Source organism: Hemiscyllium ocellatum, chromosome 16 (genome assembly GCF_020745735.1).
Source record: "Hemiscyllium ocellatum isolate sHemOce1 chromosome 16, sHemOce1.pat.X.cur, whole genome shotgun sequence".
Classification (NCBI taxonomy): domain Eukaryota; kingdom Metazoa; phylum Chordata; class Chondrichthyes; order Orectolobiformes; family Hemiscylliidae; genus Hemiscyllium; species Hemiscyllium ocellatum.
Genome location: NC_083416.1, coordinates 16,054,560 through 16,072,560, shown reverse-complemented (window position 1 = coordinate 16,072,560; position 18,001 = coordinate 16,054,560). Strand labels below are relative to the sequence as shown.

The following is an 18,001-nucleotide window of genomic DNA, read 5'->3' as shown; positions in this document are numbered from 1 at the left end:
GTTTGCAGCCATGATGTCAAAGACAAACACTTACCTCTCCTCTTGCACCGTTGACCGACAGCATTCAAGTTAAAAGCCCTGCCTAGCAGTTATGATCTCTGGACTTGTCCAGTTCAGTCAGTAGTTATGTTACTGAGCCACTCTTGATGGGCAGTACATCCCCCAGAATTTTGTGAAGTCAGGGACCAGTGCTAGAGAAAGCCCTTTCAGTTGTGTCACCCGTTGGGTCTATCCTGCCAGTAGCTGTATTATGCTTCAATTATTTAAAATATGTTTTATTCTATTAAATGCCTCAATCTTACTGAGCTCAAACTATTCTGTTTAGGTACAAACCAGGTTTCCAGACATCGTCAGGCGACAGTGATAGATACATTGCCAGTGATTGTAAGAATACAACTGCTTACCCCATTGATGCTAATGCTTGGGGAATGAACAATCATACCTCTGACCATTCTGGTCACAGCAAGAACTGTCTGTTTCTGTAGATGGTGTTCCGTAATCTTGTCTACTCCACTGGGCTCTGAATTTATCCTGTTCACTGAAGTTGCTTCATGGCTTAGTGGATGCCAGTAAGGCTTGTGTAGCAGCACTTACTGTGGTGTCTGGGACTTAGTTACTTTGTGCATGATCCCTCATCTGTTGGCGAAGTGATGCCCTTGACTGGAAGTCTCTTTTAGTGGGCAGAACCTCCCCTGACTGCAGCCAGAGAAGGTGGAGTGATAATCTCGTCGAACTGAGATCGAGCAGCAAGTGAGTGTAGCATACCTGGTGTCCACATTGATTTGTTAAAACTCTACCTTCGGCATGGCCAAGAGATTATCTTGGACATCGTTGACTAGATTTCGATCAGTACCCCATAGTGAATAATATGAAACAAAAGAACTGCAAATGCTGGAATTCTGAAATGAAAGCAAAGTGCTAATGCAACACAACATTTCTGGCACCAACTCTAGAGCGAGAAAGAGTTAATGTTTTGCATCCATTGACCCTTTGGATAGGTTGCTGTTGTGCACCATATGACCTGCAAAGCAAAGTCTGGCAAGCTTTAGAAATTTACTTTATACCCGAAGAGTGCTGCGTAGGATGTCTGGTGGTGACAGGTCTGTTACTGCTGGTGGAATTGCAGAAATAATTTGTGTTGAAATAATTGAAGTGTTTTTTTTTGAAGTGAAATTTATTTAGAATGCTTTGCTGCCAACAGGCAGTGACAGCACTGGATCTGAAGCTAATTATATCAAAGATTGTAAAGTGTTTAGCACATAAAGCCTGTGCTACAAAGTGATAATTTTGACTGCACCAGTTTTAAAGGAAGTTCAAGCCAGATTTATAATGCAGGAAATTTGCCAGAGCTGGCATGACAGCACAACAGAAAAGACTTGCATTTATGTTGCAGCTTTCAAAGTCCACTTGTGTTCCAAAGTGCTTTATAGCCATAAAACACTTTTTAAACACAATGTCTATTCTGATGTCTGAAATATGGCAGCCAGTTTAATTGTATCAAGATCCCTTAAAAGCATGAATTAATGACTATACTTTGTAAAAAAAAAATTCCAAGGTACTATTTGTATAGCTTTCATCTAGACACTGGATTGACTCTGTCCTTCAATGGAGTGTTAAGAGATCTTTTCTGTCTGAGGGGGGCCGGGACCTCGGTTTAATATCTTGTCCACAAGACTGCACTTTGATTGTTATAGCAACCTCTCTACTCTAAATAGAATTCCAGTCTAGATTATGTGTTCCTGTCTCTGGTGTGTATTTGAACCTCTGGCAGGAGTGCTGCTTTGAACCATGGCTAACATCTAAGTTGTTTGTTTATGCATGCTATCTTACTATTCTGATTCATAAGGGGTATTCATGGCAGACTGGGCTATAATTAGACAGTTGTTTGAAAAATTCCAACTTGTTTGGTCCATATTTAACTGGATCTACTGTATTGCAAAAAGTAAAAAACAGCTGATGGTGTTGAAGTGAAGTGTGTTACAGGGTGAGCTGCACATGTAGTTTATTCTGTGGCGTAGTTACAGGAAAGACACAGATCATTTGTTTCAACAGGTCTCTGCTGGTAGTTATGCTCCACATGAGCCCGTTTTGTGATAACTCAAGCTTTCCAGTGCTATTTACTTCAGATACTCCTTGCACATTCTAATCCCTCCTTCTCTTGAATTCCTCATTGAATGAAATAATGACCACCTTCTATTTATGATCCAGAATTCTGTTTCCCCTTGCAAGTGGAAATGCCTTTGCATCTACCTGATTAAATATTTTTAATAATCTTAAAGGCCTTTAACAGGTTATATGTCATTCTCCTCTTGTCTGCAGGCGAGACCCCAGCCTACTTGATCATTCCTGATATATAGATATCCTCTCAGTCCTGACATAATTCTGGTAAATCTTTGTTTTTGTTCTTTCTCCAGATTGCCATTTTTTAAAATACGGGAATTGTATGTGTGGTCAAACCAAAGTTCTATAAATATTTAATATAATGGTCCTGCTTTTCGATTCCACCCATTCAGAAACATTTAAACGTCATTTGGATGGGTACATGAATAGGAAGGATTTAGAGCAATATGGGCCAAGGGTTGGCAAATGGGACCAGATTAGATTAGGGTATCTGGTTGGCATGGATAAGTTGGATCGAAGGGTCTGTTTCTGTGCTGTACATCGGAGTATAAATGAGCTCCAGTGCTTGGTTTGCTTTTTCAAAATTGATTTTGTTTGTCTCAATTGGAACTTTATTATTTGTGCATGAGGTTTTTCTGTTCCTCTGGCACACGTTGCAAGGCTTTTGTAAGTCCACTTCCTTCCTCTAAAATGTACCCAGGTCCACTCACTGACTTTTGGAGTACTGCTCTTGTCTGTGAAATCGGCAGTTTGCTCTTGATTGGGTACAAGTCCAGGTGCCACCAAATTTGGAAAGGCAAGACTACTTTTAGATTGTTTATACAATCGTTTGTGGTGAGATCCACCAAGCTATAATGAATTTGACAAAAGACAGGAGAATAAATGTTTTGAGGGTTGTGCAGAAGGTGGTGGAGGTGGAGTTTTTGAACATTTGTATGACCGTTAGGTAGATTTCAGTTGGGACAGGAAACTTAAGATAGATGGGTGGAATTTCCAATACAAACAAGATTTTGTTGAATGATGCAACAGGCTTAACAGCCAAATTATCATGATCTGCTCCGAGTTTTTGTTGGTATTGGGAAATTACGATTAAGAGAGTTTAGAAACAACATTGAAAACATAGTACAGATAAGGTCGCATTCCTGAAAAACATTGATTGAATCGTGGCTTTTCCTTAGAAATCAATGTTAAAGCAAGAGATTGGGTCTGTGACCCAAACAGCTGAAAACCCTGTGTACAAGTTGAAACACTCTACTGTACTTGTGCAGCACTGTATTCCTGAGCTGGAATAACTTAGAAAGTAAATTTCCACCTATATCAGAAATACTACATAAATTCAGTCAGATGACGTGTCTTCCTTGCATTGTCTTTCCACTATCTGTCTCCTCTGTCTTTTCTGCTCTGTTTCATTCTTGTTTTGCCATTTCCATGGTGTGTCTCACTTTGCCTTTTCTGTGATGGTTCTCACTTTGACCTTTCATAAGTTTTTCCTCTCTCTGTTTACTGCTCTGCTGAGTTTCAATGACATGCAATGATGGGCAAAACCACACAAACTTTGAAACAAATATTTATTTCAAGGAACCAGATCTTAAAAGATTAAACAGTGTCACCCCGTTAATGTCTTTCTCTTTTTTAAAGTGCAATGAGGACTACCTGACTTTCCTTCTGCAATGTTTTGAAATGAACAGGTCTAGAATACCCACAGTGTCTGGGCAGGGAGGATCCAGTGAACCAGTTCACCTTTCATGTGTGTCTTATGTGTGGTGTATTTGTTTCTCGAGACCTTTCATTCCACATTAGTCTGTTGATGAATTTCTATTGAATGTATAGCACAACAAACATGCAATGCTAAATCACTGGCAACATAGATCAGTTGAATTTTATTTCTAAATTTGTGGGTTGTTAGATTTAGCCCTTTTTCTCTTTAGCCATGATGGGGAACCCCCACAATGAAAATTTCATTTAGTTCCTGCTAGATATGAGCAAGTGTACCATCTACAAGATGTACCATTAAGTCGTCAAGACTAGACTTGAACACATTTTTCCAACTCTCAAGCTGCATTATCAAGCGGGCTGAGAGAAGCCCTAGAAGAATAAGAGCAGGGAAGCAATGGCCTAGTGGTATTATGACTGCTAGAATATTAATCCAGAAATTCAACTAATATTCTTGGGACACCGGTTTGAATCCCACCATGACTGACATTGGAATTTGAATTCATTTAAAAAAAAAATCTGGAATTAAGAATGTACTGATGACCGTGTAACCATTGGCGATGATTGGAAAAACCCAACTAGTTCACTCATGTCCTTCAAGAAAGGACATCTGCCCTCCTCACCTAGTCTGGTCTACATGTGACTCCCAACCCACAGCAATGTCTTGACTCTCAACTGCCCTCTGAAATGGCCTAGCATGCCACTCTGTTGAAGGGCAGCGAGGGACAGACAATAAATGCTGGCCAGCAAGCGATGCCCACATCTCACGAGTGAATAACAAAGACCCTTGCCCTTGCAAGTTCCCCTCCAAGCTACACATCATCCTGACTGTGTTATATCACTGTTCTCTTACTGTCACTGTGGTCAAAATTGTGGAACTCCATCTGAACAGCACTGTTGATGTATCTATGCCAATGGACTGCAGTGGTTCCACAAGTCAATTTGCCATTACTATCCTGAGGACAATTAGAGTTGGATGATAAATGCTGGCCTTTTCTATAATGGCTATGTTCTGTTAAAGAGTGAGTGAAATAAGTATGATACCGTGCAGGGGGAGAACATTCATTCAAATACAAACTCGATTTAAAAGGAGAACTGATGTGAATGAGAATTTGACAACTGATGAAATATACAAAACTTAACCTCTGGGACAGTGCCACAGGTCTGTCTGAAACAAAAGCAACTAGAAAGAGGAGAATATCAGATTTGGAAACTGAAGGCAAAGTATTTTAGTCGTGTTTTGGGGAAAAATAAGTTACCAGGGATGTATGGTATGTGTGGAAGCTACCCCTGTGAAAAGTGATTAACCTTTGAATTGTTTAATAGATAAATAATTATGCTATGTGTGGGTCAGAACTTCTATTGTCGATCACAACCGCTTTTACTCCGTGAAGCTTCGTTGTCTGATGCAGTAGAGTCATAGAGATGTACAGCATGGAAATAGACCCTTCGGTCCAGCCCGACCATGCCAACCAGATATTATCCGGCATTCGATTACCTGAATTTCGGATTATCCAGCAAGATCGCAAAGTCCAGATGCTTGGCTAAACTGTTATCCAGCATTCGATTATCAAGAATTCGATTAACCAAACAAAATACTCCCTGCCTGTGCCCTTTGGATAATTGAGGTGCCTCTGTAGAGTCAACCTTCGGTCCAACCCGTCCATGCCGACCAGATATCCTAACCCAATCTAGTCCCACCTGCCAGCACCTGGCCCATATCCCTTCATACCCTTCCTATTCATATACCCATCCAAATGCTTTTTAAATGTTGCAATTGTATCAGCCTCCACCACTTCCTCTGGCAGCTCATTCCATACACGTACCACCCTCTGTGTGAACTAGTTGCCACTTAGGACTCTTTTATATCTTTCCACTCTCACTCTAAACCTATGCCCTCTAGTTCTGGACTCCCCCCCCACCCCAGGGACAAGACTGTGTCTATTTATCCTATCCATGCCCCTAAGTGAAAGGTATTTTTTCAAGTTAGAAATTATGCCTCTTGCCCAGTGATTCCTTATTGATGAGTTACTGTGTATTCAAAATAGTTGGTTGAAAAATGAAATCAAATTCTCTGGTTCTTATTTAGTAAGCATTCTGGCCCAAGTAGCTATGTTGTGATATGGGCAAGCAGGAACAGTAGGCTGTGCTGGAAGGAGAGTGCAATCGCAGTTGAGTTTGATCCTAAAATTGAGATCCAGAAGCTTAGGAGATCCACTAAATAGTGTGCAGGTATTCTGGCTGACTTCTCTCCCTGACACCAATTGAGTCATGGAATGCCACTGCCTATTTTTACTACTTGAGATGAACGCAACTAGTGCAGTTCCAGTATTAACTTTGGAGATTTGCTGTGCTTTGGTGTTATGTCACACACTAGGGATGGGGTGACGAAAGAGAAATGCAATGATCTTTAAAGGAGTTCATAGCTTGAGTTACGTAGAGGTTTACTACATGATGCCCTAACTGCAGCCTGTTGGATAGATTATTATTCGATGTGTTCTTTTGTGTCCATAGCCCAAGGATTGGATCACATAGCAGAGAACATCCTGTCATACCTGGATGCCAAGTCACTGTGTGCTGCTGAGGTGGTGTGTAAAGAATGGCAGCGGGTTATTGGCGAGGGAATGCTGTGGAAAAAGCTGATTGAACGGATGGTGCGCACAGACCCGCTGTGGCGAGGCCTCGCAGAGAGGAGGGGATGGTGAGTTACTTTAATCACTTGCAGTGCGTAAATTAAAATAGACCAATCCCAGCTGCCTCTCTAGCTATAAAGAGAAACTCTACAATCATTACGTTGGGTATGAAATCTATCCCAGCTCTTTGACAGAGCCTGTGATCATCAGCCTGATTATTGCTTTGTTGACTTAGAGTCATAGAGATGTACAGCACGGAAACAGACCCTTCGGTCGAATTTGTCCATGCTGACCTAATCTCATTTGCCAACACTTGGCCCATATCCCTCTAAACCCTTCCTATTCATAAACCTAACCAGATGCCTTTTAAATGTTGTAATTGTACGAGCCTTCACCACTTCCTCTGGCAGCACATTCTAACCTCTGTGTTTAAAAACGTTCCCCTTAGGTCCCTTTTAAGTTCAAAGTTTGTGCAAAGTTAGTGAGACATCATTTCCCATATACACAGCTATATTAACTATCCCCAATCAGCCCTTGTCTTTTCAAATACATGTAAATCCTCTCCCTCAGGATTCCCTCTGGCAACTTGTCCACCACTGATGTCAGGCTCACTGGTCTTTAGTTCCTTGGCTTTTCCTTGCTACCTTACTTAAGTAGTGGCACCACATTAGCTAACCTCCAGCTTTATTATCCATTTTGTTTGAATTTTCCTAATGACATTGTCAGGTCAAAGCATCATGGTAATATCACTGGTCGAGTAATGCAGAGCCCTAGGTTCATGTTCTGGGGACACGGGCTTGAGTCCCACCGTGGATTTGAATTCAGTAACATTCTGAAATTAAAACATAGTTAAGTGTCCGGAAGAAAATCTGCCATCCTTACCTGGCCTGCACTTGACTCCAAACCCACCGTGATGTAGGTTGCTCTTTACTGCTCTCGGGGCAATTAGTATTGAGCAACAAATGCTGACCTAGCCCGTGGTGTCCACATCTCATTGTCAAGCTTGTTAAAAATAAGTAATTTGGAATTAGTTTTTGTTGTAACAATACTGCACTGTCACTTAACTGCCTCTGTGTCCTACCTCCACGAATTGTGAATCCTCACCACAATTCTTTAGTTTCCTTACAAGCCTCAAATTAACTCTGTTTTATTGACCTACCTGTTTTATCATCATTTCCAGTGAGAGTAACAATCCCACAAATATTCAAGGCAATAGATCCAATTTAATGAATGAGACAGTGAATTGAATTGTATATTGTCGGCTTATGTTTGATCGCCAAATTTGAGAAGGTATTTGTTCTGTCCATAGAAACAAATTAACTGTTTTCCTTTTGCTAAATAGAAATGCATCCTAAGTTTGAAAATATATTAAGTATTGGAAAACAGGAAAAGACAGAGGTGATAAACTATTTCCACTGATTGGAGAATCTAGAATTAGGGGACAAGTTTGCGAGTTAGGACCAGACCATTCAGGAGAGGTTTAGGAAGCACTTCGGTAATCAAAAGTGTGGGAGATGTTTGGAATGCTCTTCAACAAATAGCAGTGAATGCTACATAAGTTGGCAATTTTAAATCTGAGATAAAAGTTCATTAACAAAGGTATTGAGGGATATGGGCCAAGGCAGGCATATGGAGTTAGGCCAAAGATCAGCTATGGAAAAGGTGTGAGTACTTCACTGGCCTACTGCAATACCTGTGTCCCTTAACGAAGTTGAGGTGGTGATTAGCAACAAAACAATGTACAGAGTCTAATATTATGAGGCAGTCTTTAATTAAAAAAAATGTGGAAGCACTGACGTTCAGTGTCTTTTCCCTGTTTACTCATGTCTCTGCCCTTTCTTCCTAGGGAACAATATCTGTTTAAAAATAGGCCTGCGGATGGTCCACCAAATTCATTTTACAGAGGGTTATACCCAAAGATAATCCAGGATATAGAGGTATGTCCAAGCCACCCAATCACGCATGAAGTTTGTTGTCATGTTCTCTGTTCTTCAATTGAGTTTACAACAGGCTGCTAAATTTTGAAGTGCTTTACAAATCCAAATTTACCTAGTTTGTTAGTAATGCAACTTTAGGTGTCACTGTTCTCTTCTTCACTGCCCCCAGTACTCCTTTGGTTGTAATATTGTTTGATCACTTCTAATGCACATTGCTGTTTCGATGGTACAGCAGGAATTACAATGTGTTTGACCATAAAGTCTTAAGATAACCAATACATCCAAGTGATTGTAATGTTGTACTTTTACACATAGGAAAGCAGAAAATTTATGGTGCAGGAGGCCATTCAGCTCATTATCTCTGTGCTGTGTGAAAAAGAACTGTCTGTCCTAATCTCATTTTCTAGCACTTGATCCATTTCTATACACGTTTTGGTTTCCTTTAAATAAGGCGGCTTCCTTTTGAAAGGTTGATTATTTAGCTCAGAGATTCCAGTGTACTAAGCTTCTTGATTGATTTGGTTCAAACTAATGTTGCATTAAGTCACCAACACCTTTCACCATGTGATAAAATAATCATTTTGCCAAGCAGAATATTTTTCATTAAGATGTGGCACCTTTTTATGTATTTTTCTTATGCAAAAACCCTGCTGAAAATGTCCCTGGGGTGAGAAAAGGAAATCTTTTCACAATGTAATGTAATCTTTGCAAAGCAATTACAGTTCTGCTCTCAACAAGAGTTCCCAAAGGTTTCATTTCTGGCTGAATTTCTGTGGCCTTAACATTCTTCCTAAAATTGGACACCCAAACTGTACACATTATTCTAACTGGGTTCAGATTCTACTAACTTTAATTCATAACTTAGACCTCAACACTAGGGGTCAACCTTACCATCCTTCACTGTACAGCTTTCAAAGTTTCCTTTGTGCTTACAATACTGAAGCTGGATGCGACATCCAATTGATCAGACCATCTATTCAGCTTCAGCTCCATGCTTTGCACTGAACCTCTGCTGATCGAGCTGTGTGCCTCGGTATTCTTCACAGCTGCTACATAGTTACTGAGCTGCACTGGTATGCAATTCTGATCACCATTGCATCTTTCTCGCTTCTCCCAAGTTGTTCAAGCAGTATTCATTAGAAAGTGTACCCCTTGCATTTCCCCTCGCCCATTTTCTTTCAAATCTATTATCTATGCTTAGTCTGTATGAGTTTAATTTGCCACAGTACCAGCCCACCAGCTCATATTGTCCTAGGTCTTCTCTAATTGCACACATGCTCCATTTTTGTTGTCACTGCACACGGTTTAGAATTATCTTCAAGTTTAACTATTCTTATTGAGTTTCTCAATGTAGCCATGTTTCAGTTCTTCAAGATTCATCACCCAATAACACTTCACCATTAATAAGCCAAGACACTATATATTCCCTCCACACTGATATCCAGAATCTGCACTCAGTTTATCTCCCTAGTACTGCTATCTGGGTCTCCCCACTCAGTATATCGAACCTCAGTATTGACTTCCACTACACTCCACTCAATATCCAACCCCAGTAATGATGTCTGTGACTGTCCACTGAATATATCAAACATGGCTACTGATATTTGTGACACTTCACTTTGTATATCTAACCTCAGCACTGACATCTGTAACGGTCCACTAAGGATATCTCCTATCACTGATTTTTGCAGCTCTCCACTTGGTATCTACCACTCTCCACTCAATATTTGTCCAGCACTGAGGAAAGAGACCTTGGAGTACAGGTTCATAGTTTCTTGAAAGTAGAGTTGCAGGTAGATAGGATAGCTTTCCTTTATTAGTCTGAGCATTGAGCATAGAAGTTGGGAGGTCATGTTGCGGCTGTTGGTTAGGCCACTTTTGGAATATAGCGTGCAATCCCAGTCTCCTTCCTATTGGAAGGATGTTGTGAAACTTGAAAGGGTTCAGAAAAGATTGAAGAGGGTGTTGCCAGGGTTGGAGGATTTGAGCTATAGGGAGAGGTTAAATAGGTTGGGACCGTTTCCCCTGAAGTGTCGGAGGCTGAGGGGTGACCTTTATAGAGGTTTATAAAATCATGAGGGTCATCGATAGGATAAGTAGACAAAGTCTTTTCCCTAGGGTGGGGGAGTCCAAAACTAGAGGGCATAGGTTTAGTGCAAGAGGGGAAAGATATAAAAGGAACCTAAGGGACAACGTTTACATGCAGAGGGTGGCACATGTATGGAATGAACTGCCAGAGGAAGTGGTGGAGGCTGGTACAAATACAGTATTTCAAAGGCATCTGGGTAGGTATATAAATAGGAAGGGTTTGGAGGGATATGGGTCAAGTGCTGGCCAATGGGGCTAAATTAGGTTAGGATATCTGGTCGGCATGGACGTGTTGGACCGAAGGGTCTGTTTCCATGCTATACATCTCAATGGCTCTATGATAGGTATTGAGCACTGATCTGTGACTCTTCAATAAGTATATCCAACCTCAGCACTGGTATTCCCCACACTCCACTCAGTATTTCAGCATCATCACTGATTTCTGCAACTCTTCACTCAGTATATCTGAACCCAGCACTGATTTTGCTTCTCTCCACTCAGTCTTTCAATCTCAACATTGATGTCTGCAACTCTCCACTCAAAGCTGAAAATGTGTTGCTGGAAAAGCGCAGCAGGTCAGGCAGCATCCAAGGAGCAGGAGATTCGATGTTTCGGGCATAAGCCCTTCTTCAGGACTTTCGGGCTTATGCCCGAAACGTCGAATCTCCTGTTCCTTGGATGATGCCTGACCTGCGCTTTTCCAGCAACACATTTTCAGCTCTGATCTCCAGCATCTGCAGACCTCACTTTCAACTCTCCACTCAAGCCCATTTCCACGAACCACAGCCCTGCACTGACATCCTGGTATCTTAGTGTTTTCCTGCCTGCGCTGTATCCCAAATTCTTGTATGGATCCCACATTGGCACCTATCAACATCAGTATCGGAGAACTAGTTCACAGACAGTATTGTCAGTGCTGGAATGGAATTCATCTACTCTAAACTCAGTTAAATATAATTTAGCATGTCTGAGGAGAGACTTGTGCTATCAATGCTGAATGTCATCTTCATAAATTCTTCATTGCAAACTAAATGGTGAGATTTCAAGCAGTGCATGAGATGGTTCCAATTAATAAAAGTTTGATAACTGACATTCACGTAAAATGCTCCATCTTCGTTTGTCATTGACTTGATTTTTTAAAATTTCAAAGCACAGCCATTGTCTGAAATCTGTTGTAGACTTTATTGTTCTGTCATAATGAGTTGGCTACACCATACACAACTGTAAGTGAACACATTTTGTCCTTAAAGACGCACCTTGTAAAGAAAAATACATCTTTTATGATGTGAATAAGCCTATAAACTCTTGATGTGGTTCAGAAATATTAGCAATGGTCTTTTTGGCTGCTGCACAGACATTCCATCCGTTCAAAAGAAAAATGTATTACGTAAAGAGCTATGTTTTTCTTTTCAAAGGCAAATTATACAATTTTTCCAGCTGCTTTAAACATTTTTTAAGCCCAGCTGTGGGTGTGTCTCTGTGTGCTAGGGTGGTGTTATCAGGACTAAAATCTATTCTTTCTTCAATTAAACTATTTCTATCCATTACAGAAGCTGTATAGGAATCCACAATCTTTGAAGGCATTGTGGTCTGTCTGCCTGGCATTTCTGTATTTGCCGGATTGAATAAGCATTAGTGGTTTCATCTCTGCTGAAGCTCCATAGCCTTGAGCACAAAATCTAGGCTGACCCTTTAGTACTGAGGGTGTGTTGCACTGCATTGTCAGAGTATTGTCAGTTACATGATCCTTGTCTTCTCAGTTTATGTAATTGATCTCACAGTGCTAATTCATTAGAAGAAGGGGATTCTTCCCAGCGTCCTGCTCAATATTTATCCCTCCACTCAAATCAGCAAAACAAATTGACAGACGATCATGGGAGTTATCTCAATATATTGGTCACCATTGTGGAATCAATTATATAATTGCTGGCTGACACTCAGGCTTTGGGACTGCACTTAATGAGGTACTGTCTATCAGGCAGCATGTTAACGATCCCATGGTATTAGTTGTATCATTTCCTTCAACCAACAATCACATATCTGTATATTAAACAGTAATTCAACTCATTGCTATTTGTGGAATTTTGCTGAATTTTACATTTGCCTCTGTAACAGTAACTATGTTTGAGTAGCTCATTGTATGTGAAGTTATTTTTATGCAGTTGTGAGTCATGGTGAACTGATTACTTATGTTTTAAGAAAAAAAACAAACTACTGCAACCTTTCACCGGAGGTGGTTGAAATTGATGACAAATTGTTGTTTTGAAAAATTACCAATTTATGCCCTTTCCCATCTGTCCACAGTGCTGAATCTTAGTTGGTTCCTTTTCTTGCCTCTGCAATGATATCCAGCTCCATGATCCCACAGTGCTTTGCTTCAACCCAAATCTGTATTGATGCTCTGTGGTCTGTTTTTCTGCTGAGTGTTGCACCCTATCAGAAGGCTAAGGCGTATAAACTTTTCACTTTGGAATCAGTATCTCCATGTAGAAGAGAGAAGGTGGGAGTAAAGGGTAGCTCTTTGGACTGGAGGCTTGAGACCAGCGATGTGCTGCTGCAAGGATTGGTGCTGGGTCCACTGATTTTTATCTTCTACAAATGATTTGGATGTGAATATAGGAGACAAGGTTAGTAGGTTTGCACATAATAAAAAAAAGGTGACCTCGAGTACAACAGGATTTTGATCAGATGGGCCAGTGGGCCAAGGAGTGACAAATGAGGTTTAATTTAGATAAATGTGAGGTGCTACATTTTTGGTAGGGCAAATTAGGGCAGGACTTACGCATTTAATGGTAAGGTCCTGAGGAGTGTTGCCGAACAAAGACCTTGGAATGCAGGTTTATAGTTCCTTGACAGTGGAGTTGCAGGTAGATAGGATAGTGAGGAAGACATTTTGTACCCTTGCTTTTATTGGTCAGTGCATTGAGTATAGGAGTTGGCAGGTCATGTTTTAGCTGTACAGGATATTGGTTAAGCCACTTTTAGAATACAGCCTTCAATTCTGGTCTCCCTGTTATAGGACGAATGTTGTGAAACTTGAAAGGGTTCAGAAAAGATTTACAAAGATTTTTGCAAGGTTTGTGAAGATTTGTAGCTCAGGTTGAGGTTTAGGGTGTAGGTTTGCTCGCTGAGCTGTAGGTTTGATATCCAGACGTTTAATTACCTGGCTAGGTAACATCATCAGTGGCAACCTCCAAGTGAAGTGAAGCTGTTGTCTCCTATTTTCTATGTATATGTTTGTCCTGGATGGGGTTCCTGGGGTTTATGGTGATGTCATTTCCTGTTCATTTTCTGAGGGGTTGATAGATGGTATCCACATCTATGTGTTTGTTTATGGCGTTGTGGTTGGAGTGCCAGGTCTCTAGGAATTCTCTGGCATGTCTTTGCTTAGCCTGTCCCAGGATAGATGTGTTGTCCCAGTGGAAATGGTGGTTTTTTTCATCCGTATGTAGGGCTACGAGGGAGAGAGGGTCATGTCTTTTTGTGGCTAGCTGGTGTTCGTGTATCCTGGTGGCTAACTTTCTTCCTGTTTGTCCTACGTAGTGTTTGTGGCAGTCCTTGCATGGAATTTTGTAGATGATGTTGGTTTTGTCCATGGGTTGTACTGGGTCTTTTAAGTTTGTTAGTTTTTGTTTGAGAGTGTTGGTGGGTTTGTGTGCTACTAGGATTCCGATGGGTCTTCGTTTGTGTGTGTTGGAATGGTTGCTGGTGTAGTTAAGTATTTGACCAGTGTTTGTTGGTTTTTTGTATACGCAAGTTTTTATAGTTCTCCGTTGTCCTTTCTTTCGACTGTGACGTCCAGGAATCTTTGGTCAAACCAATAATCTGGGTCCGCTACGTAGATGACACCATTGTCATCAACAAGATAGAAGAGACATTTAACATCATCAACAGGCATAAAGTTCACCAAGGAGGAAGAAACCAACAACAAACTCGCATTCCTGGATGCCCACAGTCGAAAGAAAGAACAACGGAGAACTACAAACCTGCGTATACAGAAAACTGACAAACACTGACCAAATACTTAACTACACCAGCAACCATCTCAACACACAAAGCTGTATCAGAACACTATTCCAACGAGCCACCACACACTGCAGCACAGATGAACTTCGGAAAACAGGAGAACCACCTATACAACATATTCAAGAAGAACGGATACTCAAAAAATGCAGTCCGCAGATTCCTCGAGAACAAACCACGGCAAGCAGACCAAACACAGCCAGAAACCCTAACCACCTTACCATATATCAAAGAAGTTTCAGAAATGGCAGCCAGACTACTAAGACCCCCTCGGAATCCTAGTAGCGCACAAACCTACCAACACTCTCAAACAAAAACTAACAAACTTAAAAAACCCAGTACAACCCATCGACAAAACCAATGTCATCTACAAAATTCCATGCAAGGACTGCCACAAACACTACATAGGACAAACAGGAAGAAAGCTAGCCACCAGGATACACGGACACCAGCTAGCCACAAAAAGACACCCTCTCTCTCTCGTAGCCTTAAACACGGATGAAAAAAACCACCATTTCCACTGGGACAACACACCTATTCTGGGACAGGCGAAGCAAAGCCATGTCAGAGAATTCCTAGAGGCCTGGCACTCCAACCACACCGCCATAAATAAACACACAGATCTAGATGCCATCTATCAACCCTTCAGAAAACGAACAGGAAATGACATCGCCACAAACCCCAGGAACCCCATCCAGGGCAAACATATAAATAGAAAGCAGGAGACTACAGCTTCGCTTCACTTGGAGGTTGCCTAGCAGGTAATTAAATGTCTGGATATCAAACCTACAACTCATCGAGCAAACCTATACCCTGAATTTACAAAAATGTTGTCAAGGTTGGAGGTTTTTTGCTATAGGGAGAGGCTGAATAGGCTGAGGCTGTTTCCCTGGAGTGTCGGAGGCTGAGGGGTGAACTTAGAGGTTTATGAAATCATGAGGACGTGGATAGGATAAATAGACAAAGTCTTTTCTTTGGGATGGGGGAGAACAAACTAGAGGCCATAGGATTAGAATGAGAGGGGAAAGATTTAAAAGGGATTTAAGGGGGAACCTTTTCACACAGAGGGTGGTACATGTATGGAGTGAGCTGGCAGAGGAAATGGTGGCGGCTGATACAATTACAATATTTAGAAGGCACCCAGATGGGTATATGAATGGGGGGAGGGGGGTTTCGAGGGATATGAAACACATGCTGGCAAATGGGACTAGATTAATTTAGGATATCTGGTTGGTATAAACAAGTTGGACTGGAAGGGTCTGTTTCAGATGTTTCACATGCCAGTCTGTAAAAGTGGTCACTAGTTTTCCTACTTAAATGTTTACTAATACCTGGAATTGTGAATTAAGGGAAAGTTAGACAAGCTAGATGAACTTGCTGGAATTTAAAAGAGTGAGGTGTGATTTGATTGAAAGATAAGATCCTGAAGGATGAGGTAGATGTGGAAAAGATGCATTTCCTCTTCTGGGAAAGTTTAGAACTAGAGGTCACTGTTTAAAAATCAGGAATTGCCCTTTTAAAACAGGGATAAAGCATATCTGTTTCCTGAGGTCATAAGTCTTTGAAGCTCTCTTCCTGAAATGGTGATGAAAGCAGAGCCTTTGAATATTTTCAAGGCAGAGGAGGATAGAAACTTGTCAACCAAGGGAGTAAAAGATTATCCAGTTTAGGTAATGACAGTCAGATCAACCAGGAACTTATTGAATAGCGGAGCAGTCCTGGGCAGATGAATGCTCTATTCTTGCACCTTGTTCATATACAGCTCCTGTCCTGCGAAGTGTAACAACTGCTTTTGTCACCAGTTTATTGAGCTGAAGGTTTTGTTAAATACATGAAATTATTGGTAAATGTCTGCAATCTTTGTATTTATGGTGAGTGTTTGTAGATAGTTTATGCACGATTGGATAATAAAGGTATTTGTTTCCTCCTTCTGAACGATTAAATAATGGAAGAGTTCAGGGCCTATATTGCAAGGCATGTTTTGTACCTTTTGAGTCCTTGGGTATGCAATAAACTTGCAAAAAGAAAACTGAATCTTGAAAGATGTCTGAGGTTTTAGTGGTTTTGATCCATCCCTTTCAATCCTGCCCACCCAGGATTGATTCGTTTAACCTAAACTAATGTTATTTCTTTGTTGTAACATCTGTGTTCTCTCCTTTGCCAATCTAAATTCAGCTTGAAGAAAAAATGCCTCTCCTCCTTTGTGAAATGCGGGCTTTCTTCCCATTACTGTGTTAATTTACAGTGCAGAGAGATTTTTTTGGTTGCGCAAAACTTCATGCAATTTCCTACAATGCTTGAGACCAAATGATGGCTAAATAGAATTACATCCAGTCATGAGATTGAAATGTGCACCTGCGTCTCCCTGTTTGCTGATAAATCAGCTCCTATGTTCAGGAGCTAAGTTATTCATTCAGTAAGCTATTATTGTCAGGTTCTTTTAAAATAGGTGTATGCGGGGGGGGGGGTCAAAGAACAGTCAGTGGTATTTGGAACAGCCTGCTTTGGGTGCAAGAGGAAAATGGGGATACAAAAACCTATCTGTTAAACCAGTTACTTAGGCAAGTTTTTGTTTTTTTTTGTTTTACTGCACAGCACAATCAATAACATGCTGAATATAGTAAAATTGGTTTCCCCACACACAAGTGAAATGTAGACTCTTAACTGCCTCTGGGGCTCAGTCAGAGACTGTCAGTCTGAATCTCTGAACAGCTAGCAAACCGACAGCTTGGACTTGGATATTTTTCAGAAAAAGTTGCTGGTATAGTTCTATCAGCTCATGACGTGGAGATGAACTGAAGGTCGTTTAGGCCACTTGCTCTTGTTCTGTTGTAGGTTTTTCTCAGTCAATTTATTCTAGTAACAGCATATAAAATAAAATGAATCTGAAAGAGGACTTCAAAATGTTACCTGTTTCACTTTCCATAGATGATGCCAGAGCTGCTGAGTTTCTCCAGCACTGTTTTTCTTTCAGGTCGTCAGCAACCACAGTATTTTGCATTGACCTGTCACAAGGTGTTGATAAGAGTTCAGGGAGGGTGGCATTAGTGTTGAAATTAAAGCCTTTTCCCCATTGTTTACGTAGTGTCTTTTTCATACCTTGGTCTCTGTATGTGTGTGTGTGTGTGTGTGTGTGTGTGTGTGTGTGTGTGTGTGTGTGTTGGGCAGTCGTCTCACTTTAATGAGTGGCTTACATTAGATGTAAGCGGCACAGTGGTTAGCACTGCTGCCTCACAGCGCCTGTAGATCCGGGTTCAATTCCCGACTCAGGCGACTGACTGTGTGGAGTTTGCATGTTCTCCCCGTGTCTGCGTGGGTTTCCTCCGGGTACTCCGGTTTCCTCCCACAGTCACAAAGATGTGCGGGTCAGGTGAATTGGCCAAGCTAAATTGCCCGTAGTGTTAGGTAAGGGGTAAATGTAGGGGTATGGGTGGGTTGCGCTTCGGCGGGTCGGTGTGGACTTGTTGGGCCGAAGGGCCTGTTTCC

The 18,001-nt window shown here is 41.2% G+C and overlaps 1 protein-coding gene across 4 annotated transcripts in view; it reads left to right on the top strand.

The window, feature by feature from the left end:
- The window catches only part of LOC132823345 (F-box/WD repeat-containing protein 11), a 182,180-nt gene that overhangs the window by 128,676 nt on the left and 35,503 nt on the right, over nucleotides 1–18,001 (top strand). For all 4 annotated transcript variants that reach the window (XM_060837063.1, XM_060837064.1, XM_060837065.1 and 1 more), the window contains exons 4-5: nucleotides 6,349–6,535; nucleotides 8,314–8,404. In XM_060837063.1, the coding sequence (XP_060693046.1) occupies nucleotides 6,349–6,535; nucleotides 8,314–8,404 (278 nt within the window). The remainder of the gene's footprint in view (nucleotides 1–6,348; nucleotides 6,536–8,313; nucleotides 8,405–18,001) is intronic.